Source organism: Euleptes europaea, chromosome 18 (assembly GCF_029931775.1).
Source record: "Euleptes europaea isolate rEulEur1 chromosome 18, rEulEur1.hap1, whole genome shotgun sequence".
Taxonomy (NCBI): Eukaryota; Metazoa; Chordata; class Lepidosauria; order Squamata; family Sphaerodactylidae; genus Euleptes; species Euleptes europaea.
Window position 1 is genome coordinate 42,008,142 of NC_079329.1, and position 27,903 is coordinate 42,036,044.

At 48.3% G+C, this 27,903-nt stretch overlaps 1 protein-coding gene across 1 annotated transcript in view; it reads left to right on the forward strand.

Moving 5' to 3' along the window:
- The window catches only part of AREG (amphiregulin), a 74,876-nt gene that overhangs the window by 42,657 nt on the left and 4,316 nt on the right, over positions 1–27,903 (forward strand). The window contains exons 4-5 of the mRNA XM_056864735.1: positions 3,851–3,933; positions 6,226–6,280. Of these exons, the coding sequence (XP_056720713.1) occupies positions 3,851–3,933; positions 6,226–6,280 (138 nt within the window). The remainder of the gene's footprint in view (positions 1–3,850; positions 3,934–6,225; positions 6,281–27,903) is intronic.

A 27,903-nucleotide genomic window follows, 5' to 3' on the forward strand; every position in this document is an offset into this window, starting at 1 on the left:
GCCTCTCCAGCGGAGCCCGCTGGAGAGGCGCGGCTGCCCTTTAAACTCATCTGCGCCAGGCGCAGATGAGTTTAAAGGACAGCCCGCCCCCCTTCAGCGGGCTTCCCTGAAGGGGGGCGGGCTGTCATTTAACCTCATCTGTGCCTCCCGGGCGGGAGGCACAGATGAGTTTAAATGACAGCCCGCCCCCCTTCAGCGGGCTTCCCTGCAGGGGGGCGGGCTGTCATTTAAACTCATCTGTGCCTCCCGGGCGGGAGGCACAGATGAGTTTAAATGACAGCCCGCCCCCCTTCAGCGGGCTTCCCTGAAGGGGGGCGGGCTGTCATTTAAACTCATTTGTGCCTCCCGGCCGGGAGGCACAGATGAGTTTAAAGGGCAGCCCGCCCCCCTTCAGCGGAGCCCGCTGAAGGGAGGCGGGCTGCCCTTTAAACTGATCTGAGCCTCCCAGCTGGGAGGCGCAGATCAGTTTAAAGGGCAGCCCGCGCCTTTCAGCGGGCTGCCCTGAAGGGGGGGCCGAATTGGCCGAATTTATTCACGAACTCCCGAACTCGCTGAATTCGGCCCCCCCGGTTGCCTGCCAGATTTGAGTTCGGATCCGTCCGAACTGAAAATCACCGAATCAGGGGAAATTCGGTTGATTTTCAGTTCGGACCGAACCGAATTGACAGCCCTAGTGCCTACCAAGTGTTTTTAGAAAGTGGGTGGGGCTAGGTGGGGGTTTTGCCCAGCAAAGCATCTGATTGGCCATTGGAGAGTCAATTGACTGTGCAGATTTTTAAAAATATTACTTTGGCAGCAGCGCCCAGCAAAGCACAAGGATCTTCATTGTGTGGCTGCAGGTAAGCTGCAACAGCCATTTTGTGGCTGCGCCCGCCACACTGTGTCAGAATTCCAAAGGTGCCCGCAGGCTCAAAAGGGTTAGTGACCACAGGGAAAAGGGTTAGGTTGGTGATGGAAAAGCTCCGAGGGATCTTGGATGACACATCTGCCTTTGATCCATTTCAACCAGACTTCAGGCCTGAGTTCAGAACAAAGACAACTTTTAGTTGCACTAGAGGACGAATTTTGGTTAAAGCTGGACAGGGGAGAGTCATCCCTGCTTGCAGCAGTATCTGAATTATCGCATCACCTTTCTTGCAAATCATGCCTGTTAACGGAGAGTTCGTGCTCTCTGCAACTGCCAGTGAGCTCTGTCTGCTTAAAGTTACTTTAATATTTGACTGTTACTTGAAACAGTTACAGGAAAGTTCAATTAATTCTTATCTGGCTTTAGGAAAGATAATGAGGGCATATCTTGTACGCGCCTGCTGATTAGTTCATCTGCACCTGTTTTGATTATCTCATACTAACTTAAGAACCATTCACTTATCCAGATAGCAATCACATGATTAAGATAGAAGATATTTAGAGGAAGATGACTGGTCTCTTTCTATAAAAATGCACTTCCATGATAAGCAAATCAGATTTCCCTGGAAAGAAGTCACAGAAGATTAGGTCAGGTTTCTGGGTGTGTGTGATTTGGGTTTATTTGATAATCCCCCAAGGTATATTCTCCCTCCCAAAAAATCCCCCAAAGTATGTCCTCCACCCCCCAAAAAATTTTCACAGCTCACAGGATCCTGACAATGTTTGGAATAAACTTTTGGACACCTTGGGAGCTCTTGATCTCCAATACCCAAATTCTCACACCTTATTATGTGGAGACTTCAGTGCAAGAATAGATGCCGGCTTGTGCGGGTCGCTGGAATGCCCTATTAATCAGGCCATCCTGAAAGCAAGTCAACGAGATAGATGATCTCAGGATGTAATAATTAACAAGGCAGGAATAGGACATCAACAACATAATCTACATGTATGATTACATACACCAAATCCCTCAGGACCTATACTTATCCTCGTGGGGCGCCAGCACAATAGACTATATTTTGGTCTCGTTTTCCTTTCTGTTAAAAATATATATTGTTTGGGAGCAAGTGATAGGACTAAGAGTGAGCACTGCCTGCTCGGCTTAATTGTTTTGGCAAATTTACTCCCTAATATTCCAGTGCAGTGCACACCTTTGACGGTATGCTTCAGGGGGAAAGGAGAATTAGTCGGTCCTCGCAACTACAAAATCATATAGCTCAGATCTTGGATAGGGGTGCTCTATGTGGCAATTAATCCAACCTTGTTAAACAATATGAAGATCTAGTCAAAAATCTTAGACCACATCTGATTCAGAAAAAAACCCAGTCCCCAGTATCTTTTAATCAAAAGGCTGGTTTGATCAGGAATGTAGGCAATCCAGGAATAAATGAATAAAATACTCCAGGCAGGTACAGCACAGCAAAGGAGGACCAGCTTTTGAAGTATTATTGTCAATGAGATCAAATCATAAACAGCTACTGAAACAAAAGAAGACTCTGTCAAAGGCTTTCACGGTCAGAGTTCATCGGTTCTTGTAGGTTATCTGGGCTGTGTGACCGTGGTCTTGGTATTTTCTTTCCTGACGTTTCGCCCACAGCTGTGGTGGGCATCTTCAGAGGAGTAACACCGAAGGACAGTGTCTCTCAGTGTCAAGTGTGTAGGAAGAGTAATATATAGACTCAGCAGCCTAAAACGATATTCATAAATTAGTCCTTATACTAGAAGACAATAAAAACCATACCTATAAGCTTCCCCAAAGAGCCAACAGCAGCTCCAGTCGGGACGATGGCACCGGGAAGGAGCTGAAGCCCCCCCCCCTCCATTTGCACCACGGTTCTGATCAGGGCCCTCTTGGTCCTGGACAGCAGCGAAGCCCCAGCACCTGTGCGATCCATCCGAGTCCTCGTGGAGCACCCAAGGACTTTCTACCACATGAATTGGCTTTGACGCTGGGAGGGGGCTGTTCGGATCCTCCGTGGCCTGCTGTTCAGTGCGAGGGAGGGAGCAGGCGCCTCTGGGTTCATAATCTGCCTGATTGCCATGGTGCAGAGGAAAGATGGAGAACAGGGGTTGCTCCAATGCAGAGTAGCATTGGAGTCGAGGGCAATTAATCCACATGGGAAGCCCATCAGCTCCTGTTGGTCACTTTTAGGGAGAGATGAATCCTAACCTGTCTGTCACAAGTGCTTTCCCCCAAAAAGCTACTGGAGAGACACCAGGAATGACTTTTGTGAATGAGTAGTTGTGTGTTCTCTTGTTGTTGTCCTCGTGTCTTTGTCCCCTTTGCACTGCGAAGTGCTGCTCCTGGGGGCCCTTCCCCACCCCCCACCCATCTTCTGAGACAGGGCCCTGAGAGGCCCCACGGGAGTTTCCTTTGCCAGGGAAGCTGCAGCGGTGCCCTGGGGCCATCAGGCTGGAGCAGCCGGAATGCCTTCCTTGCCCGAAAGGAGCTTGTGCATCGTTCTCGCAAGAAGGGGTGGGAGTCAAACTGCAGAGAGAGTGTAGGTTACTGCCTGCATTTATGTCTGAGCTGACCCAATTTCCATGTGTGGGACTCCGATGTTGTTGTTTGGTGGCCTGTAAAACGATACAAATAAGAGAAGGATGCTGCATCCTCCTGACTGCCTGGACTTGGGGCACAACGCCGTCCGAGGGGCCTCGTCTGCAAACTCCGCTGACATTAGCGAGCGGACTGGCTGGCCGGGACTCAGCTCCTCTTCAACTGAAAGGAGCTCAGGCGAGAAAACTGTCCGTGCTTTGTCCCTAACCTTCAGATGTATTCTTAATATGCCACGGCAATGATGTATATCTTTTAAAAATATGTGTTTAAGATCCTCTAATTTTGTTTTCTTTGTGCAGCTGTTTTAAAACCATTCTGAGTATTTGGGGGGGGGGTTCATTTTGGTGATGTTGTGTGATGCATTCCAGTATCACTGCTCCCCAGGGTAAGAAAAAAATATCCTAAATGTGAAGAGAAAGAAGAAAAGAAAAAACTCCGCCAAGAAAATGGAAGTCCAAGCAATGAACGTAGGAACTACTTTACATTTTCATCTCTTGTCAAGAGTTTAATTGTGGTGTAGTGGTTAAAGTGTTGAAGTAGAATCTGGGAGAACCAGGTTCTAATCCACACTCATGGGGATTTTCTCAGGGTTGGAAGCTTGCTGGGTGACCTTGGGCCAGTTACTATCAGCCTAACGCACTCCCACCCCACAGGGTGATTGTTGTGAGAATATAATGAAAGAGGAGAGAACAATGTCATACCCCCCCAACTGGGGAGCAAAGCAGGGTGTTAAATAAATAAATAAAACAAGCACTCTGGGTATAACTGTCTGGGCTCAAATCCTTTTGGTGATACCAGTATTATTCCTAAGGTCAAGATTTTATGTGGCTCAAGGGGTAGGCCTTCTCCAAATAATCTATCACTGGGTCAGTTTATCATAACTAATACATAACAAGCATCATGAATTCACTAACTGTCTAATAACCGTGATGATGATCATACATCTCCAGCCATCTATATAATGCAAATGTCAGTAACTTCAGTTCGCTTAAGAGTCGTGTGAGAAAAAAAGAGGTGGTAGAGTGGTTAAAGGCAGTGGCTTGGAGTGGTGGACTCCTATCTGGAGTACCGACTTTGATTCCTCACTCCTCCACATGAGCGGCGGAGGCTAATCTGAAGAACCAGGTTGGTTTCCCCACTTCTCCACATGAATCCAGCTGGGTGACCTTGGGCTAGTCACACTCTCTCAGCCCCACCTACATCACAGGGTGTCTGTTGGGAAGGGAAGATGATTGTAAGCTGGTTTGATTCTTCCTTAAGTGGTAGAGAAAGTTGGCATATAAAAACCAACTCTTCTTCTTCATCATCTTCATCTTCATCTGTCAACCTCCATTCAGTTTCAGTATACAAAATCAGCTCCCCTGCTCTGCTATTAGCATTTTAAAGGAAAACAAGACATGTCAACAACAAAGATTCAATTAATGAAGCAGAATGAAGGGTTAAACCCCCTTTACCTTCTCTGGATGGCACTTGAGCAAATTGAGGCTGCGTGATCTTGCAATAGGCATTCTATAAAGAGACGGGTTGCTTGGTGTTTGTCATGTCTGTCTTGCCCTTAGGTGAGCCATCCTCACTTTTTGCTCCAGCCCCAATACAGAAATATTACAGGTGACCCCTCACAGGCCAGTTGTAAGGTGGCAACAAGATAATGTATGTAAAGACCTCGGTAGACTCTAAAATTCTTCATGAATGCTGAGTGTTGTTAAGTGTGTGTGTGTAAAGTGCCATCAAGTCACAGTTGACTTATGGCAACCCAGGAGGAGGAAGAGGAAGAAGAGTTGGTTTTTATATGCCAACTTTCTCTACTACTTAAGGAAGAATCAAACCGGCTTACAATCATCTTCCCTTCCCCTCCCTACAACAGACACCCTGTGAGGTAGGTGGGGCTGAGAGAGCTCTAAGAGAGCTGTGACTAGCCCAAGGTCACCCAGCCGACTTCATGTGGAGGAGTGGGGAAACCAACTGGTTCTCCAGATTAGCATCCGCTGCTCATGTGGAGTGAGGAATCAAACCCAGTTCTTGAGATTAGAGTCCACTGCTCCAAACCACCTATTTTAACCACTACCATGCTGGCTCTCTAACAGAGGTGGCTTGCCATTGCCTTCCTCTGGAGTGTTGTTATATGGGGTACCATTTTGACTTTTATCAAGCCAACCTCTATAGGTTCCAAAGTCTATGATGCATTAGTTGGCCCCGGCTGCGAACCTGTGATATGTCACCATTTTGTAAACCACCTCAGCCATTCAGTTTCCCCTTTTGGGGGGTTGGGGAAGCCCTGCTGAAATTGTGTTTTGCTGTGGCCATTTTAATATTATTATTATATTATTATTGTTTTCTGGAGCAAGTCGTTGTCCAGCTTGACTATTGACCATTCTATGAGCAGTATTTAATTAAAAGTGGTTATACTGGATAAGAAGCTAAAACGTAATATTGCGAGTGCTTTTTTCAATAAAATAGTTTGGTGTCTTTAAAAAAACCCTTCTAAATCCAAAGTTTTTAAAATCAACAGTACAAAAGGCACTACAAGAGAAGAGCACAAAGCTGCTCGGGCGCAGAGGCCTTCTCTGAGCCTTCCAGTGTCCAGTGGCTACTGTGCATTCAGTATTCCTGTTACAAAGCATAGACAAGGGTCCATCTAGCCCATCTAGTCCAGCTTTAGCATTTGCAGATACTGAACTCTCCAGAAGGTCTTCACTCACTGGCATGATTGGTCAAAATGGTGGATCTCTAAGCCTTAACATAGTTCTTGAATCTTGCAGGAGATGAAGTTGAAGAGGCTGTTGGTGAAGCTCATGAGACTCCATGGAGACATGTGTGAGAAAATGAAATGAAGGACCTTGAGGGTCTAGTGGCGAGATGCCATCTTGACTGATCGACATGAAGAATGCCACAAAGGGTGGCAGAGTATTCCTCCTGTTTCTCAGCAATTGCCGATGAATGTAAAACAGGCTGCCACGTGCAGGAATTTACATGGCATGTTTCCCAGCAATGGAGAACTGCCTACCCTTTCGAGTAGAAGAAGATGATCATACAACTGTTACCTTAAAAACTTCGCTTTTGCTTTTTGTTGTTGTTGTTGCTGCTGCTGCCGCCGCCAATGAGTTATGTAAGAGTTTACAGAGAAGATAAGCCAGTGTGTGAAAGGGGGGGGGGCAGAGCATTTAGAATATGCTGACTTAGCTTTTATGTCAATAAAGAGAAATGCTTGACTGACTTCCACCACCCCTCCCCCCTAAAAAGGTGAATGATACAACCAGCAAGGGAAACAGTACACGAATAAAAGTCATGCCAACGCATCGGTGACTCCACCTGGGACAGATGGCACGGGGCACTTCACTCTGCCCACGCTGACACAACATCAGATAGTACCAAGTAAGTTATATCAGGAAAAGAGTTGCCATAAATTACAGGTTGACCAATTATGCTGCTTTATTACTTCCCTCTGGTTCCTGGATCCTGGATCTTATTTCCTGATCAAGCCTCAAACTAACTATCTTGTGGGCAAACTGGTGAGATCAGTCCCTACTGAGGCCCCACTGGGATGAATGGAGGTTGTCCAGGGACAGCGGTTTGGAAAAAGGTGCCCACTTCTGGAGAAAGTTACCTAGCCGTGACCATAGAAGGCTCTTCCAGTTTAGTAGAGTAATTGTTAGGGTTGCCAGCTGCCAGGTACTAGCTGGAGATCTTCCGCTATTACAACTGATCTCCAGCTGATATAGATCAGTTCACCTGGAGAAAAATGGCCACTTTGGCAATTGGACTCTATTGAAGTCCCGCCCCTCCCCAATCCCTGCCCTCCTCAGGCTCCGCCCCAAAAATCTCCCACCGGTGGAGAAGAGGTACCTGGCAACCCTAGTAATTGTGGAAGTATGGCTACTAGGTTGGTGTGATAGTTGGAACTGGTGTCTACCTGCTTCCATGATAGTCAGCGGGAGCAGAGCTGGCTAATTGGCTGCAGGACAGCAGCCCCAAACACATTTATTTTCCATTTCCAGGATAGAATTGACAGTTCCTGAAAAGATGTGTCTTATTTAATAGGGTTTGTATCAATTATTCCTGACTGCAAATCAAAACTTTACAATGTGGTTTTTATGCTATTTTGGTGTAGATATGTAAGTAAAGAGAGGGTTTTGATTGTAAATAATATATTCCTGTTTTAATATGTTTGCATACCTTGAAAGTGATGTATTTATTTTACAATTAAACTTTTTTACAGAAGTATAATATAAGTGAATCATAACTTTTATTTAAAGGTTGTACAAATTTAAAAGATGTACACTCAATTTAAAATCAGCAACCAAGGTGGCTTGCAAAATTCTAATTAAAACACACATCTGTATTGTTGCTTGGTATTAAAAAGGTAAAGCACCGGGTCATTCCTGACCCATGGGGAGACGTCACATCCCGACGTTTTCTAGGCAGACTTTGTTTGCGGGGTGGTTTGCCAGTGCCTTCCCCAGTCATCTTCCCTTTACCCCCAGCAAGCTGGGTACTCATTTGACCGACCTCGGAAGGATGGAAGGCTGAGTCGACCTTGAGCCGGCTACCTGAAACCGACTTCCGTGGGGATCGAACTCAGGCCGTGAGCAGAGCTTTTGACTGCAGTACTGCAGCTTAACACTCTGCGCCACGGGGCTCCTTGCTTGGTATTACTTTAAATCTAATCTGAATTTCAGTCATCTCAGCCAGAGTGTAGCTCCGTAATGCTACATGTCTATCTACATTTGTAAACATATACTGGTTTCATACCAGCTCCATTGTAACGGACTTCCCAAAAAATCTTGGGAACAATGGTTTGGTCTGAGTGTGTCAACAATTCTCTGTCAGATAAGCGTGTATCCCCATCCTTCACTGAATCACCTCTTCCTAGAACTTCAGTTCCCCAAGGGGAAGGAACGACTGAACAGGTTTCTAGAGATGCCCTTAATATTTACAAGCAAGAACAGAAATCCTGACCTGAAGAACATAGATGGGCCAGAATCGTGAACTTGGTCACACTTTAGGAAACCCTGAAGTTACTTGAGTAAACAAAGTAACTGTCAAATTGGCCAAAATGTTTGTACTTCCCCAGAGTCAATGCAGTGTTCGCTAATTCAAGTGGAACAAGACGCCTGCTGAGGGTTGTGGGAAACTGCTCTTTGCAGGCTGCAAAGATGCCTTAAGTCCTCCACCCAAGTTCCCTGGAAATGAATAGCTACAGGAGAAATGGCTGGAGAGAAGGGCTTCAACAGACAACTCAGAGTATCAGAGGCGGCCTGTCAACGTGGAGTGAAACTTCTCCAGAGACATTATCCTGACACTTGGAATTACTTGGAAGTCTCGCCCTGCCTCTCATTCGAGTGTCTCTCTGGAGAGTGGCCAGCCAGCCCTCCCTCGGAATAGCAGGTAGAACAGGAAAAGCACAGCTGCCTCCAGGAAGCCATAGAGGATGGGTTACATCATCCTCTCGCTGCTTATTTGAGTCACCTCATTTTAGGTATTTATTACTTAGCTTATTTGTAGCCACCTTTCTCACAGAACATTAAGGCGGATTGCAGAGCATGGTGGGGAAGAAGGGTACTCATACGGTGCAGGACATTGAATTAACAAAGCAATGGGACTAGGAGTACAAAACTCAACAATGCAAGCAACAACCTAATTGTGCTGTATAACATATACAATTAACAATGCATCTGAACAATGCCATAGGACTAGGAATATAAAATTAGATGACTGTGCTGCCTTCTGTTTAGAATGGGAACTGGTCCTTGAAAAGCCGCAATTCATAGCCCCGATATCCCAGGATCATAAATAGGAGGACATGATAGGAGTATAAGGTTGCCAGCCCCCCCCCCCACCCGTGGCCTGCATAGCCTTTCTGGCAATTCCCGGAGAGGGCTGACATCCTAGAAGTGACGTCATGCCGTTGCCAACAGCTGGCCCATGCTCCCCCTACTTAAAAATAACAGTCGTTTCTGGTCTATACACAGGAATTGTAGACTGAGAGAGCCCAGAAGCCCAAATGGGAAATATGTTTTCATCATTAAAACGCAAAATCCAAAGGCCTTGGTATAAAATGCCTTTGTATCATGCACATGAATTTTGCATTAGTGCTTTTTATATTAATCTGGGGTGGAGGATCAGCAATATTATTATTTATTCACATGTTTATACCCTGCCGTTCCCCTCCTTGAGGATGCAAAGCAGCTTACAGCATCCTTTTCCTTTCTATTTTATCCTCCCAGCAACCTCCCTATGAGGCAGGTCTAGCTGAGTGTGTGTTACTGGCCCCCAGGTCACCTAGCAAGCTTCCATGGTGGAGATCCAAACCTAGGTCTCCCGATCCTAGTCTGACACGCTCACCACTCTACCACACTGTCCCTGTCCATTTCAAGCCTCAGCATGAAAGGTATGCTTGTGATGAAAATGACTTTTTTGTTTTTTTTTGGTTGACACTACTATAGTGCCATAAAAATAGCTAAATTGTGGGCAAGTACAGCAGAAAATGTTTTAAAAGTTCATTGCAGTTTCAGACACAGAATTTGCAACATTACTAGTGTCCAGGTGGTTGACAAATTGGTTACAGTCCTTTGTGGTGCTGAGCATGGGTACAGCTCTTAGCCAGGTTGTTTCTGTGCTTAAGGTACTGTGCAATAAGGTACTAGAGCAAGCCCATAGGCCTGGTAGAATCATACAGTTGGAAGGGACCACCAGGGTCATCTAGTCCAACCCTCTGCACAATGCAGAAAATTCACAACTACCTCCCCCACACCCCCAGTGACCCCTACTCCATGCCCAGAAGGTGGCCAAGGTGCCCTCTCTCTCATCATCTGCTTAAGGTCATAGAATCAGCATTGCTGACAGCTGGTCATCATCTAACCTCTTCTTAAAAACCTCCAGGGAAAGAGAATTTACCACCTCCCAAGGAAGCCTGTTCCACTGAGGAACTGCTCTAACTGTTAGAAAATTCTTCCTAATGTCTAAATGGAAACTCTTTTGATCTAATTTTAACCCGTTGGTTCTAGTACGACCTTCTGGGGCAACAGAAAACAACTCGGCACCATCCTCTATATGACAGCCCTTCAAGTACTTGATGGTTATCATATCCCCTCTCAGTCTTCTCCTCTTCAAGCGAAACATACCCAGCTCCTTCAACCTTTCCTCATAGGACTTAGTCGCCAGACCCCTCACCATCTTTGTTGCCCTCCTCTGGACACGTTCCAGCTTGTCTACATCTTTTTAAAATTGTGGTGCCCATAACTGAACACAGTACTCTAGGTGAGGTCAGTAAAGCGATACCATCACTTCACGTGATCTGGACACTATACTTCTGTTGATGCAGCCCAAGATCACATTTGCCTTTTTAGCTACCGCATCACACTACTGACTCATGTTTAGTGTTGGTCTACTAAGACCCCAAGATCCTTTTCACACACACTACTGCTCAGACAAATCTCCCCCATCCTATAATTATGCATTTGGTTTTTCCTACCTAAATACAGAACTTTACATTTGTCCCTATGAGGTTGAAGTGCATTTTATTAGTTTTAGCCCAATTCTCCAGCCAGTCAAGACCATCCTGAATCCTGGCTCTGTCTTCTACTGTATTTACTACCCCTCCCAATTTAGTATCATCTGCAAATTTAATAAGCATCCCCTCTATTCCTATTTGGAAGGCAAAATGTGCAGGAAGTTTTCTGCCTAATTTGTGTCATGGGAACAAGCCTGTTCCACCTGGCCTGACGTGGTCGAGGCCACGGCAGGTGGAGACTGTTTGCCTCCTCATGGCCCACCAGCCTCCTGCTTCAGCATTTGTCTTGGTTGAGGGCCTGCAGTGGCAAGTGGCAACGCCACCTGTTTTTCATTCACTTCAAATTGCTTTATGTACTAACATATTAATCTCAAGTGTTGTAGTCAGTTTCTTGATTGGACAGAGAGACTCTTATATTTGGTACTACTGCACCATGTTTGCACATGTTCGAGGTGTTTAAAATTATGTTTAAGCATAATTCTATGCTCATATGTTTAGAATTAGTCCAGGTTGACATTTGAGTAAGTTAGGATTAGCCGTTAAGACTGTAGGCCTATTCACACTTCATTGACAGTAAGTTTTATGAAAACAAGTGAGCCCTGACTGAAATCTGTACAAGTTTTAAAAAACAGCAGCCCAACTCTTACTTCAGTTGACTGTGAGGACTTTGGAATTCTATCAATGAAGACTAAATGCAACAAGCTAATGTGTGTGTGTGAGAGAGAGAGAGTTGTCAGGTCTCCCACCATGTCAAGAGTTCTTCCACTGGGAATCTCCATTTCTTCAACACTATTCCATCAGCCAATGGGCAACCTGGGAATTATGTCCTGTCACTCTAGGAATCGTTAGAAACTCAAATTGTTTCCAGTGATTCCTAGAGCGATGCGATGCCACTTCCAGGTTCCCCCCCCCCCAAAATGTCACCCCATTGTGCTGACAGCACCCCTCTCCTGCCCCCTGCCCCCACCACATCTCTTGCTGGGTGGAACCCCAGGGTATGTATAAACTCTGCCAGTGTGAATTCTGTGGGATTAAATGAGGAACAGAAGTTTCAAAACAATGTGAGTTAAATAAAATTTATTTAAGTCAAAACCCTCCAACATACAGAACAATACAACAAGATTTATGTAACTAAACACATAAGTGTAACAGAGAACAGAAACTTGCAACAGATACTATATTTGAATTAAGGTAAGTACTTGGTTATTCGGTTCTTGTAGGTTATCCGGGCTGTGTGACCGTGGTCTTGGTATTTTCTTTCCTGACACTGTCCTTCAGTGTTACTCCTCTGAAGGTGCCTGCCACAGCTGCTGGCAAAACGTCAGGAAAGAAAATACCAAGACCACGGTCACACAGCCCGGATAACCTACAAGAACCGATGAACTCTGACCGTGAAAAGCCTTTGACAATACTTGGTTAGTGTTTGATACAACTACTTTGTGGTGAGCAAAGTCCAACTTTTCTGTTCCACCAAGTGCCAAAGTCTTAAAATGCAATTCTTTTTACAAAGGAACAAACTGTACATCCCAGAAACGGAGCTCCATTCTTCAGCATGAAAAACAGAGCCCTACAATATGGTTCCAACAATAATACCAGTCCTACTAAATTGACTGTCCACCCCTGCATTTAGCATTTATTTATTTATGTAGAATATTTTATATTGCCTCTTGAGCAACCTGCCTGAAATAAAAGCAGCTTACAAAATAAAAGTAATAAAAATAAACATTAAAAAGTATTAATTAAAGCCAGCATTATACAGCATAAAACAGAAATAATAAACACAGAGAGCTCAAAATGACAGTTTCCAGGCTAAAATAGTGTGAAAAAATCAACCCCTTTATTAAACCCCTAGGTGAACAGAAACATTTTGGCCTGGAGCCTGAAAGAACGTTCCACAAGGAAGGGGCCACTCCTGAAAAAGCCCTGTCCCCGCCTGCCTCCCACCTCACCTCTGCAGGGAAGGCCACCGAAGCAGAGCTTGTTGTGAGGGGAACAATATGGGAGGCGGCGGCCCTTCGGTTAACTTTGCACCTCAGATGAGGCAATAACAACCCAAGAAGTCTTATCCAGCTCCCCAGGAAACCGACTCCCCTTGCTGCTAATCTTCATTCACTGTCTCCGCCTCTCCTGGGCTGACCTAACTGGCTCCTGGAAGTTACATAGGTATGTTTAAGGATTCTAGACCGTGGAGAGAGAAACATTCCCGCCTGGGAACTTCTTCTTGTAACCCTAAACAGTTACAGCTGTTAAAAGTCCACTGACTTCATTAGACAGATGGGTGTAATTCTGGGTAGGATAGTACTAGGGTTTTACTGACAAAGCTGCAAAAGAAGAGTCCAGCAGAACCATCCTTCTCTCTGCCTGAGCAAATCCAGGTGGGAGGAAAGGGCCAGGCAAGGGGAGGCTGCCTCTGGCTGTTTTTGTGGCCGCAAAAAGGAAGATGTGAAAAGCAACGGATGGAAAATAGGATAAATGTACAACAGCCTCAGTTAAGTCATTTTAGCTTCTAGGGTCAGTTCAGGCTTGATTTGGTCTATAACCCACTGATTTGTTTTTGGGCAGTCCACGGTATCCGTAACGCTCTCCTCCAACACCACATTTCAAAGGAATCTGCTTTCTTCCTATCAGCTTTCTTCCATGTCCACCTTTCACACCCATACATAATAACCGGGAATACGATGGCGTGAATTAACTTAATCTTGGTGGCCAGTAACACATCCTATCGGTTAATAAAAGTAGGTGTGAGAGTCCCAACCTAACTGTGCTAACTTCGCAAAATCACTTGCTCAGACTTGGATGCAGAAACAAAGGATTTATTGAAGGCTTCAGATAGTACAAGACAGACACGAGTTTAAGGTTGCAAGTGAGCTAGCTTATCGGGGTTACAGAATATATCTACTACAGGGCACTGGGGTTCACACTTCTGTTGTGGGAAGTTACAAGACAGATTGGTGCAATACAAAACATCAAACGGGTCCCAGAGAGACTGTTAGGACTATCAGATCCTCAAGGCCGTATTCGGCCCGAGGGAGTGCATGCAGGAAGCGCAGCAGGGGGGGGCAAGAGAAAGGCAGATGAGAAAGGCAGATGAGGCGCCGGGGCCCAGGAAGGCATGGGGAGGTGTGAACTGCTTTTACGAGTTCAAAGGGACGGAGATAGAGGATACGAAGAAGGGAAAGGGGAGTCAGAGACACATGGCCCTCACATTCTGCCCCCCTTAAGGCCCCCCTCCCGCAAGGTCGGGAGGCCGAGGCTTATCAGGATAGGCGCAGTGGAATTCGTGAACGAGGCGGGGGGCCGCCATGTGGGGGGCTGCTACCCATTCATCGTGTGCAGGTCCCAGATGTTTCCATCGGACAAAATAGAACAGTTTCCCTTTCTTCCACTTGGAATCTAAAACCTTGGACACTTCCAAGTGTGTGTCCCCGCCCACTACTGTCGGGACTTCGGGTTTGGGGGGGGAGTGGAATTGGGGAGCGGGTACGTAAGGCTTGAGCAGACTGATATGAAAGACGGGGTGAACGCCCCTAAGGGTTTTTGGCAGCTCCAATTCCACTGTGACTTCATTGATCACCCGGGAAATGGGGAAAGGTCCCACGTATCGATCGTTTAGCTTTTTGCAGGGCCGGAGCGAGCGCAGGTTTTTGGTGGAGAGATAAACTTGCTCCCCCACCTTGAGCTCCCAGCCCAGGGACCGATGTTTGTCGGCCTGTTCCTTGTATTTGCGCTTGGCCCGTTCTAGGTTCTTTTGTAACCAGGGCCAAGTAGACCGAACCACCTGTACCCACTCCTGGACTTCCGGGACTGCCTCGAGCTCAGGAGTGACGGGGGTGGAACCGAAAGGGCCGAATTCCGTCCCGTACACCACCTGGAAAGGGCTAAAACCAGTGGAGGAGTGAGGGGCATTGTTGTAGGCATACTCAGCAAAAGGTAGTAAGTCCACCCAATCGTCCTGGTGGTAATTGACATAACACCGGAGGTAACACTCGACCACGGCATTTACTCGTTCAGTTTGACCATCGGTTTGGGGGTGGTAAGCCGAGGAGAGTCCTTGCTCCTCCACCCCCATCAGTTTTAGGAAGGCCCGCCAGAATTTGGCGACGAACTGGACCCCCCTGTCGGAGAGGACCTTTCTGGGAATCGAGTGAAGCCTTAGGACATGAGTGATAAACAGTTTGGCCAAACCCTGGGCCGAGGGGAGTCCGGCACAGGGAACGAAGTGGACCTGTTTGGAGAAAAGGTCCGTGATCACCCATAGGACCGTCTTACCCCGGCTGGGAGGCAGATCAGTGATAAAGTCCATGGCGATCACTTCCCACGGTCGGGTGGGTGTTTCTAAGGGTTTCAGAAGCCCCGGGGGTTTTCCCATCCTCTTTTTAGCTGTGGCGCAGATGGGGCAGCTGCGCACGTACAGTTCCACATCAGCTCTCATGCTGGGCCACCAAAATTGCCTCCTCACCAGGTGCAGAGTTTTTACAAAGCCAAAATGACCCGCAAGTTTGGCCCCGTGGACTAGTCCCAAGACCTCCTTACGGAGAGGCGTTGGGACATAAAGCCTTCCACCCTGCACCCAGCAGGAGTCCCGTTGTTCCATGCCGGCGGGGAGAATCTGTTGCTCCGCTTAGTGCAGAGATGCGTCTCAGAGCCTTTGCTGAAAAGCTTCCGGGACCCCTTTGAGCATGGGACTACCCGGTTGGCGGGCTTGGGACCGGGTGGTGACGGCTAGACCTGAGACTTCCCCCCGTTGCTCGGGGGTGAATAGGGAGTCCACGGGACGGTCAAAGTCATTGCGGTATTGGGGGAGTCGGGACAGGGCATCAGCCAGGGCATTTTCCTTCCCGGGGATGTGCTTGAGGGTGAAACAGAACTTGGCGAAAAATTGAGCCCACCGAATCTGTTTAGCGTTGAGCTTTCTAGCCCCCTTGAGAGCCTCCAAATTCTTATGGTCGGTACACACCTCAAACGGAAATTCTGCCCCTTCCAAAAAATGTCTCCAGATAGTAAGGGCACGCTTCACCGCCGCCGCCTCCTTCTCCCAAATCGCCAAGTTAATTTCCGACTGAGAAAACTTTTTGGAGAAGTAGGCGCACGGTCTCAAACTCCCACTTTTGTCTCTCTGCAGGAGAGCCCCTCCCATGGCCACGTCCGAGGCGTCCACCTGGACCACGAATGGTTTAGTGCAGTCCGGGTGGGCTAGTACTGGCTCGGACGAAAAGAGCAATTTTAGCTCATCGAACGCCTGCTGGCAGGGTGGTGACCACTGCAAACGGGCCGAGGGTAGCGCGGCGTTCGTTCCCTTCCCCTTGGTGCGCAAAAGGGAAGTGAGGGGGAGAGCCACCTGTGCGAAATTGGGAATGAAGTTGCGGTAGAAGTTGGCAAACCCCAAAAACTGTTGCAGTTGCCGGCGTGTGGTGGGGGGTTCCCAATCCCGTACCGCCTGAACCTTTTCGGGATCCATCTCCAACCCCTGGTGGGAAATTACATAGCCCAGGAAAGTGATGGAAGGCTGGTGGAATTCACATTTAGACACCTTAGCATACAATTTGTGGTCCCGCAGTCGCTGGAGGACTTCGCGCACCAGTCGGACATGCTCTTCCATGGTTTCAGAATAAATGAGAATATCATCCAGAAATACCACCACCCCCCGAAACAACAAATCATGTAAAACTTCATTAATTAATTGCATGAATACACTCGGAGCCCCTGAAAGTCCGAACGGCATCACTAAATATTCATACATGCCAAAACAACTCGAAAAGGCTGTCTTGGATTCGTCCCCCTCCTTAATGCGGATGCGGTGATAGGCTTCCACCAAATCCAGTTTGGTGAAGATTCGGTAGTCTCTTGGCTGCTTCCTCACTAATCAAGGTGCGGGCGCACCCAGAGTCAACTAGCGCGGGGAATTCTAACACCGGACCCCCTTTGGGTAAGGATAGGTGGACCCGGATGTACACATTATCCTCTTGGGCGCTTACCATCGGTGGAGCTCCTTGCACAACGATCGGAGCGGTCTGCTGAGGAGCCCCTCTTACAGCAGACCGACGGCGTTTTTTGCCGGCATCTCCCACTCTTCTTCCTCACTGGATGAAGGAGACGTGGTAGTTGTAATCCGTGACTCGGCCGAGTCAAAGGCTGCATTTGTAATCCGGGGTCCCGATGGACCAGTAGAGGTGGAGGCTCCATCTTGAGCGCGCGCGTGTAGCGCGGAGGGCACGCTCCTGCGTTCAGGAGCGCCGCTTCGGCGTCGAGGTTGGCCCTCCGCCGGGGTCTTCTCCGGTTCGGTTGGGGTCGGGCGAGGAGGAGCCGGACGTCCGGAGCGGGACGGGCATTGCGAGGCGAAGTGACCCTTACCTCCACACACCAAGCACACCCCGGCTTCGAAGCGCTTGCGGCGTTCGGCTGTTGAGGGGCCGCCGCCGCCCGGGGTTCGGGAATCTCTGGTACCGCCTGGTCTGTCCCCTCTCGGCTTAAAGTCGCGGCCGGTGCGCTGTTTGGACAGGGTCAGGAGTTGCTTCCGATTTTCGATATCGGCGGCGTGGCGCACCCAGCCCTCGACGTCAGGGGGATTACCTTGCATGAAGGCCCAATGTTGCAGGTCCGGGTTCAGCCCTTCCCTGAAGCACTGCACCCGGGTAGCCTCGCTCCAATCCAGAATTCTGCTCGATAGAGACTGGAATTCGCTCGCATACTGCGCCACCGACTTAGTCCCTTGGCGTAGTTGCATCAGAGTAGCCTTGGCCCACTCCCCCAGGTTCGGGTCCTCGAACCGGTTTCGGAGAGCAATCATAAACTCATCCAGGCTCCGCAGCACAGGGGAGCGGAGTTCGTATTGTAACACCATCCACGCGGCCGCTTCGCCTTGCAGGAGTGAGGCCACATACTGGACCTGGGACTCTTCAGAGGTAAAGGTCCGGCCCTGCTCCCGCATAAAAATGTCCACTTGGACCATAAAGAAGGTCAACTGATCCCCCGACCCATCATACGTGATCTTCAGGTCACGGCGGGCCGGAGCGCTGGGAGGAACGGGGGGAGCCGCCGGTGTCCCATCCGGGGGGTTGCCGGGGGGAGGCTGTACCTTCAGCGCATCCACGGCGGCAGCCATCTCACCCATCACGGTCTGCATGGCATCCATGCGCTCCAGCATGGCTTGGTGTTCCTCCTGCCATTGCCTCCGTTCCTCGTCCATCAGGGCTTCCCTACGCGCGGGGTCGTCTTCGAGTCCCGTGCTGGGCAAAGCCATGCGGCGGTACTTCGCCTCGGTCCGGGAGAGCGACCAGCCCTTAGGAGAGTCCAGCCAAGAGTTAAAGGTGTTCTTGGGCTTCGTACCCAAGCCCGGTCCCGGGTGGGGGGCACCGGGTACCTTCCGCTTGGCACCCTCCTCCTTAGGGTCAGGTTTCTCCGGAACCTCGGGTTTCTCCGGTGAACCCGGGGGGGAAGAGGTATCCTCCTCGCCTGGCATTACTGTCCCGTAAGGTACAGATGCAGGACGAAAAGGCAAGGACTTGCAACTTAATGTGAGAGTCCCAACCTAACTGTGCTAACTTCGCAAAATCACTTGCTCAGACTTGGATGCAGAAACAAAGGATTTATTGAAGGCTTCAGATAGTACAAGACAGACACGAGTTTAAGGTTGCAAGTGAGCTAGCTTATCGGGGTTACAGAATATATCTACTACAGGGCACTGGGGTTCACACTTCTGTTGTGGGAAGTTACAAGACAGATTGGTGCAATACAAAACATCAAACGGGTCCCAGAGAGACTGTTAGGACTATCAGATCCTCAAGGCCGTATTTGGCCCGAGGGAGTGCATGCAGGAAGCGCAGCAGGGGGGGGGCAAGAGCGGCACCTGGGAAAGGCAGATGAGGCGCCGGGGCCCAGGAAGGCATGGGGAGGTGTGAATTGCTTTTACGAGTTCAAAGGGACGGAGATAGAGGATACGAAGAAGGGGAAGGGGAGTCAGAGACACATGGCCCTCACAGTAGGAAGTGTACCACCAGCCACCTGATCAAAACCATGAGGCAGATATCAAGAAGGAGAAGAAGAGCTGGTTTTTATATGCCAACTTTCTCTACCACTTAAGGAAGACGCAAACCGGCTTACAATCTCCTTCCCTTCCTCTCCCCACAACAGATACCCTGTGAGGTAGGTGGGGCTGAGAGAGTGTGACTTGCCCAAGGTCACCCAGCTGGCTTCGTGTGGAGGGGTGGGGAAACAAATCCAGTTCACCAGTTTAGCCTCCGCCGCTCATGTGGAGGAGTGGGGAATCAAACCAGGTTCTCCAGATCAGACTCCACCACTCCAAACCACCGCTCTTAACCACTACACCACGCTGACTATAATGGAGCTGACTAAAGCAGAAAATGTTGTAATACTGCATGACGGTGGAATGTGCTGCCTCGGAGGGTGGTGGAATCCCCATCTTTGGAGGTCTTTAAGCAGAGGCTAGAAGGCCACCTGTCGGGAGTGCTTTGATTGTCGGATCCTGCACGGCAGGGGGAGGGTTGGGGTCACTGGGGATGTGGGGGGAGGTAGTTGTGAATTTCCTGCACTGTGCAGGGGGTTGGACTAGATGACCCTGGTGGTCCCTTCCAACTCTATGATTCTATGCCCTCACATTGACTGTGCAAATGTGCTTTTGAGTCATGCTTGCAAACAAGGTTCCTAGATATCAGAAGAGGCTGTGCGTTGGAACAGCTGGTCGTGGAGCCAACCGTGGTGACTCTGGACTTGGTTCTGAGCAGGGACCAAGATGGGGTGTGAGATGTAGATGCTGAAGCACCAGTTTGGAACACTGACCACAGTGCTATTAACAGCGCAATCGTAAGGGGGAGCGAAGGGCCATAGGGGATGAACTGACATATGCCAGCATAAGGACCATCTGTGCCATTCATGCCAGTGCAGAGCTCCCATGCAGCTGTGCCATGTTTATGTGCTGGTGCAGCTGCACAGCTTCCCCATGCAAATATATCTTTCGTGCAGGGCTCTGTGCCAGTGTAAAAGGGGGTGGTTCAGGAGGCGAAGGCGGCTTTACTCCTCTCCCTGAGCTGTTTGGGTCTGGGAACACCACCTTTTTGTGGCACAAAGTTGAACTGTCAAAAAAGGTGGTGGTGTAGCCCAAAGGGCTCCATTAGGCTATTTTCCTAAGCCCCCACCACCAGCACAGCACAGCCAACATGGTTCGCCTTGCTGGACTCCCTTATGGGTCTGTCAGGACCACCCAACCCCAACACCAGTGGTGGTCTTTGGGCAGGACTCCATGCTGGACCCCTTAGTTGGGCGGCCAACCCAAGGCCACCATTGGTGGTAGGCTTAGAGCAGGATGCATTGCCAGACCCCTTGATTGGGCCATCAGGACCACCCAGCCCACCACTGGAGATGGGCTTGTGGTGGGGTTCCTTGCCAGACCCCTTGATTGGGCGGCCCACCCAAATGCATCAGCGATAGTGGGCTGCCTTGCCAGAACTCTTGATTGGGCCGCCAGGACCACCTAAGTGCACCACTGGTGAAGGTCCTGCCTTTAATGGTGAAAAGGGGTCACAGAGCTGAGATGGGCTCGGTTGTACTTGGGGAAGCTCCAAGTTTTGTACACACACAAAAAGGAGATCTTCTGACACATTGTACATCTTGGGATTACTAAAACCTGAGATCACATTTTAAATTGCAGATCTATTATCAAAATCCTGAGGAAATTAATTTTTAAAATGAAATTCAAAATCTAAACGTGATTTGTGTGTGTGTATAAAGTGCCATCAAGTCATAACTGATTTATGGTGACCCCAGCAAGGGGCTTCCAAGGCCAGTGAGAAGCAGAGGTGGCCCCAAGGCCATTGCCTTCCTCTGCAGAGTCTTCCTTAGTGGTCTCCCATCCAAGTACCGACCCTGCTTAGCATCTGAGATCTGATGAGACTGGGGCTACACCATGCTGCCTTCCTTCTCTGATGTAACTTTTAGTCCCAATAAATCCAACATGTCTTGTTGCTTCTGTTTGTTGTTGTTATTGTGTGTTTTAGCATGGCCCAGCTATACTCTCTTGCCCAGGGCCTTCAAACACCTGGAACTGTCCCTGCTGCCTCCACCGGCGATGGGCAGCCCGCCTGCCCTGAAGATGGGAGGAAACAGCTAAGACGTTGCCCCCTGAGTCAACAGACACACATACAGAGGGCGAGGGTGGCAGTAACTTGATACATATATTTTTGCCCATTCACGTGCACTTTGGGAACATCACCCAAATACACAATGGCTCCAAACAAAAATCCAAACATTTTTAACAAATCCAGTTCAATTTTTGTGCACATCCCTGCTAGATTATCATATGCACGTGATCTCTCAGTGCTTGTCAAAAACATCCGGGGCACTCTGCTGCCCCCCCCTTCAAGAACCCTGCAATCTGATAGGGACCATCAGCCTAGTGAGTTCTCAGCCCCAGCACCCAACTGCAATGCTCAGAAGTCGGGGGTGTGGTCATGACCGTCAGACGGCTACAAGACCAGTATAAATCATGACGATGAGCTGTGTCAGCCTGTCTGTAGCAGTGGAAAAGAGCAAAGAACAAAATTTCTGGTAGAGTATGAGCTTTTGTGAGAAGTGAGCTGCCACTCATGAAACCTCACACCCTATCAGAAGTTTAGTTAGTCTTTAAGGTGCTACTGGACTCCTGCTCTTTGCTAAGACGAGTATAAGTTTGCCATGTAGACGTGGCCCTTGCGGCGTGACAGTCACTCCTGCGCCCAGAGGACCTCTGAAGCCCCCCTCACTTTGGCTTGGATCCCATTACATTGTTCTCCTTGTATTTCCCTCCAGCTTTCCTCTGCTGCTGGCGCTCCCACAAGTGCAAGGTTTTCATTTTTGAAGGAGCCTTTACATATCTGGAGGTACTAGCGGCAGAGGGAAGGGCAAGGGGAACAATATATTGGAGGATCCAAGCCTGAAATTCTTAAGGGATACCAGGCTTTGTGCAGAACTCTTTCAGAAGAGCAACTTTTAACTTCCCACCTAAAGTTCAACAACAACAACAACAACAAGAGCTGGTTTTTATATGCCGACTTTCGCATCCTTTTAAGGAGAATCAAACTAGTTTACAATCTCCTTCCCTTCCTCTCCCCACAACAATCACCTTGTGAGGTAGGTGGGACTGAGAGAGTTTGGAGAGAACTGTGACTGGCCCAAGGTCACCCAGCAGGCTTCATGGGGAGGAGTGGGGAAACCAACCCAGTTCACTAGATTAGAGTCCACCGCTCATGTGGAGAAGTGGGGAATTAAACCTGGATTAGAGTCCACTGGTCTTAACCACTACACCACACTGGCTAAGAAAAAAAAAGACTACTTGTCAATATGAAAATATAAATGCCCGTTGCTGCTCCTGAGCAGAGATGCCATGGTTGACATCTGAATAAGAATTTCTCAAAGATCTTTCATCTGAGAAACAGGATCTCAGTTAAACTGTGGCAGTTTCATGAAGCAGAAACCCAACATTGTTCTAAGCCTGCTGTCTGAAATGCAGTATTTTCCAGGTGACGCATATCCCATCGCTTCCTACCATTCTTGTTGAACAGGTTCATTTTCATTGCAGAGACATGAGGTCACATTAATGGTTTCGTGGCAGCACTGGAGTTAGCCTGCCAGATGATTGTAAATGCTGGAGCCAGGTTTCCTCAGTATAACCAAACAAATGAAACCTGGCAACGTGCTGCCACCAACAGCATCTCACACAAAGGAAGGAGGCTGTTAACACGCAGACGGAACACAGCCCATGGACGGGCAGAAGGATCATCCCAACACTGAAGCTTCTGGAAAGCAGCAATACACATGAATTGCTTAGAGGTTTTTGTATTTATGCATTGTTTTAAATGTGTATCTTTTATTATTCACTTTTGTTCTTTTTTAGCCACCTTGAGCAGATTTTGGAGAGGTTGTATACCACCTGATTTTGACCAAAAAAAAATTATTATTCTTGTACATAAATATCACATAAATGTTATATGTCCAAAATATTGCTATTAAGTAATTAAACCAACATAGAGAAACAGGCTGTATTTCAAAGCACACCACTTATGCCTCATTGGGATGGAAAGGTCCCACCATATCAAAGGCTGCTGATGAATCTAACAAAAAAGAAGCACAGCCACTGTCGGCATTCAAGTGGAGATCGTTCTAATATTATATGTATACTTTTTCTTATTTTTTAATGTCATTGTAATTGCTGTTGTGATATGGTTTCTATTTTTTTATTTTTCCCTGTTCTGTTTACATTTATTTTTTAAATATTTTTTTTTTAAAGCACCAAAGCCACAAATGTCATCTCTGTCCCCTGGCTAAAGCAGTGCATCATCTGGGGAGACCTGGAGCTTCCCCATCACCAGGTTCCCAATCATCTTGCTCAATAAAGGAAGATTAGAGACCAGACAATATTTGGCCACAACATTCTACTCAAGTAATGGTTGTTAAATAGCGGGTGAAGATCCATCTCCTTTAGTCTGTGACTGATCTATTATGGACATCAGAGCCTGATTAATCAGCTCCTTACATGATTTTAACAGCCATGAGAGAGTCAAGAGCACATGAAGGCCTTCACAACTCCCAAGGTCGTCTCAACAATCATCAAGATGAACTGATCGAAGGGATCCATACACTAGAGATTTCCATGGCCCTGGTGGTCCCTTCTAACTCTATGATTTTATGATTCTATGAACAGCCAAATACAACAGTTCTTAACACATGTTCTATTGCTATTAAAGAATCCACTTTTACCAACAGGAGGGCAAGGAAGATGATCAGGGTCTAGAAACAAAGACAATGAGGAAAGGCTGGAGGAAAGGGGAATGTTTAGCCTATGGTAGAGAACACGGAAGAGAGGAGACCACTTGATAGAGCTGTTCAAAGACCTGAAAGCTGTGGCATGGAAGAGAGCAAAGACTTCTTCTCTGTTGTGGCAGGGGGCAAGGCCACAGCTCATGGGAGTCAGTTACAGAAAGTCAGATTTTGGTTGAACATGAGGACAAACTCCCCCCTCTCTGGAGGTCTAAAGCAGAGCAGGACAGACATTGTTTGGGGATGCTTTGGCTCTGTCTGGATTTCTTATATAGAGAAGGGAGTCAGCAGCAGAAACTCTAGGATTCTATGACATTGCAGAAGGCATAATCCTGGTCTAAGAGCTTCAGATCCCAAAAACTGCTCTCCCCCCCCGCCCCACCCCCACTGTGCCTCTGACACCACCCAAGTCTTATTTCTACCCTGGCAGAGTGGTGCCTGGTGTCAGCATTACATTATGCTGAAGCAGACTCCTTGTTGCCAGCATAGCTTCAAGACATGGCAGCAGAAGGGCTAAGTTTGGTTCCCATAGCTCTGGCCCTTCTGGCTTTCTGTGAACTCCAGACATCCTTTCAAAGGAACGCTAGGGCTTCTGTCTTTGGGTCTCCAAGATGTGTTTGCATTGCATGTGGAATTCAAGTCATTTGGCAGTTTAAAGAATTGCTTGTATCCCTGAGCATGAAAGGGGGAAGGAATTGATGGTGTGTTTTTTTCTACACAACACTGGCAAAGGCTGCTTCCATGTGGGGATTCTGCACCCCACCCCCACCCCTGGTGGCACACTAAAAGCATCAAGCCAGTCTGCCCATGACGTGCTTGGCTCACTTTTGCCCCCTTTACCCCACAGAAAATATAAAGCTCAGTTTCTACAAAGCTAAGGGGGAAAGAAGTGGGGTGGCTGCAAACAGAGCATCCATTGGGATGCACCCCCACACTTCTCACGGGGAAGTGGGTGGAGCTAAGCTTCAACACACACACACACACAGCCATTTAAAGGGATTTCTCTCCCCCCCCCCATTGCTCAAGCACTGCACTGCTACAGTGTAGCTCAATAGGGAACAGGAAAGTGAAGGGAAAGGGGGGGGCCCTCTGGCTCAAGGGGGTCCTGGGGAAATGGCCACCACATTCTTTGCACAGAAACAGCAGGACAAGCGGGGGGGGGGCAGTAGCGAGCTGTATGGAAACAGGGGGAGGATATTTCTTCCTGTCTCCCCCCCCATGCTGCCACAGCCATATGGCAGAGGCCTCATTTTCACACCCCTGGGGGGATGCAGCCAAAGAGGGGTGTGCCCTGTGTGCTCAGAATAAAAATATGATAATTCTTACGTTGTCACAAATGGTAGATATATGTGGGGGGACCCTGTCAGTGACACCAGTGCCAAATAAGCCATGCCACAGGGTCACATGTGCATCTTCTTAGATGTTGCCATGTCTCGCATGGCATGTGGCTGGCCTTAGGGTACGAACACACTGCGACCACAGGCCTAAAGGCACACTTGCTCTATCTCGTGATGCTCCTCCCACTGGGATGCAGCAGAGAAAACTGCAGCTCCCCAGAAAAACAACATGTAGTAAAACAACAACATGAAACGGTGCTCCTGTTTAAAACTACGCAGACTCCTTGTTTTGAGGCCTGGCATGAAGGACACAACGTGGCGCCCGAGGGATGGTGGAGGCTACACACAAACTATGGGAGAACATTTGCCTCATTTATTCACATACAATTCATTTAAAAATGTGTTTAATGGGTGGAAAGGATGGTTATTAACACCACACATTCAAACACTATATAGTACTCTGCTGAAGAGTTCTTGAAAGAGAACACATTACTTGATTTCACATGAGGATGTGTCTAGAAGCAGCAATGAGAAAGAACCCTGGAACAGCTTTGGTTCAGAATGGGCTTTGGAACAGGCTCTCAGGTTCTCGGAGAGCCAGCGTGGTGTAGTGGTTAAGAGCGGTGGATGGGGTTTGATTTCCCACTCCTCCATGTGAGCAGCGGAGGCTAATCTGGTGAACCGGGTTGGTTCCCCCACTCCTACACACAAAGCCAGCTGGGTGACCTTGGGCTAGTCTCACTCTCTCAGCCCCACCTACCTCACAGGGTGTCTGTTGTGGGGAGGGGAAGGGAAGGTGATTGTAAGCCGGTTTGATTCTGCCTTAAGTGGTAGAGAAAGTCGGCATATAAAAACCAACTCTTCTTCTTCTTCTTCGGCAGGGGAACTTTCTGATGCTCCCGATGACGGGACCAGGAGGGCCCACGGGTTTCCTGCCTGCTTGCTGTGGTGTGTGATGACCAGGAATATCCAGCACTGTCTGGCGGCAGACAAGTCAGTTCAACGTGCAAAGCAGGATCCAACACCCTGTAGCAGAATGTAGGCCTGGACCTAGTAGCCTTATGGAGAAGTGAATCCACCAATGCAACCGCCAGCTGCAGGCAGCTGTTGGTCTTACCAGTTTGCAGGGCGTCACCCTAAAATAGGGATGCTCAAATACCAGCCAGTTCAGCTCACCTCGTTTGCAAGTGGGGGTCAGGCTTCAATCATCAATGGGCTGTTCACAACCTGTGTTGTGTTGTTCATAGGAGCAGGCAACTTGCAGCCATCAGAAGTCCTGCTAGTGAGGAATCAGCTGGAAAATGTCCTCTGGTCTCCTGCCGAGGAAATGCTGCTCTTCATTCAGCCAGCTTTGGGGGGAGGAGGGTCAGGAGCCAACTCCCAGCTGATCAACTAGATGGTCTTCTCATATCCCACACTGGAAACTTTCCTGCCTCCCAGACTGGCTGAGATGCAGTGAATTGGGGCGGCGGGGGGGGGGGGGGGAGCGGAATGATCAGCAGCTCAGCTGATTTCCTTCTCTTCTTCCCACTGCCAGCTGTCAGTTGGCCTCAGAGAACAGACGAGGAAGGCCCTTTCTCCTCTCCCTTTTGCAATGCTCAGCTCAAAAGTGTCACTTTCCTCCCAGCCCAGCTTTGAGAGAAGGAAAAAGTTCTTTCTCCTCTCCCTGATGCTGAGGGAGGATGGATCAGGACCTAATTCCCAGCTGATCCCTTGATCTGCTGTGAGTTGCCTTCTAGCAAATGGGCAACCACAAACTTGTTCAGCAGCTGTCTGAGTTGCTCAGTGCAATCCCAACTGCAGCCTTGATCTGGACAAAAAGCCCTTGCAGTGGTTGGAAAATTAGGCACCGTGCAGCTGCTTTCTGGCAAACAAGAATGAGAGATGGACCAGGGGAAACCAGGCCCAGCTTGTGTGTGTGGGGGGCAGTAATGTCTAGTTTGACCCTGTAGTCACAGCAGCAGTCAGGGCTTTCCTTGGGCAATGTTTCCCGTGAAAGTCACTCGGTCACATTTTCCATGGAGTTAGATCTTCACATCCCTTCCTACGGCATCTGAGAGAGCGTTCCCAGATTTTTCTTACCTGTCTGCATAACCAGGGGTTAACTAATGTGAATGCCGTGAGATTGGCCTAGAGCTGCGGGTGGCGTCTGGGAATCCTCGGCTATGGTGAGGCAAGCCGGCTCCCCATTACATGTACCTGGGCACATCATGCCTCCTTCGAATGTGTTGCATAGTGCATTGGTAGACATCATGTCTCTGTTGTGTGTTGACTGTTGAATCTCAACATCATTTGGCATCTGATTTGTTTTGATCACGAGCTGTAGGCATTATAATTATTACAAGAATGGGCAACATCATTTTCTAGTATTTTCCAGTGTCTTTTTTGCGTTTCAGATTTTAATCAGAGGTGGTAGCCACAAGTGCTGATGCAACTATCTTGACCTTTGCTGAGAGTTGTCCTGATGCCCAAGGGGCCGTTAAAAGATGAATCTGTGCATTCTGCCAAGCAGGACTTAATGTATAGAAAAAGAGACGTCTGGGTCCAAGTCCATCTAGAAACAAAAACCATGGATATGGAAGCACTTTGGACTAATATCTACAACATGGGGACATTCCATACGTTTTCAGTCATAAAACAGACTCCATCTTCTCATTGGCGCTTTTACATGTCAGTTATTGGCATTGAGAACACATGCCAGGCCTGAATCCTGGTGCGCCCTTCCATAAACTAAGCCTTGCTGCCCACTCATTAATAAGTTATGTCACATATGTTTCCCCAAC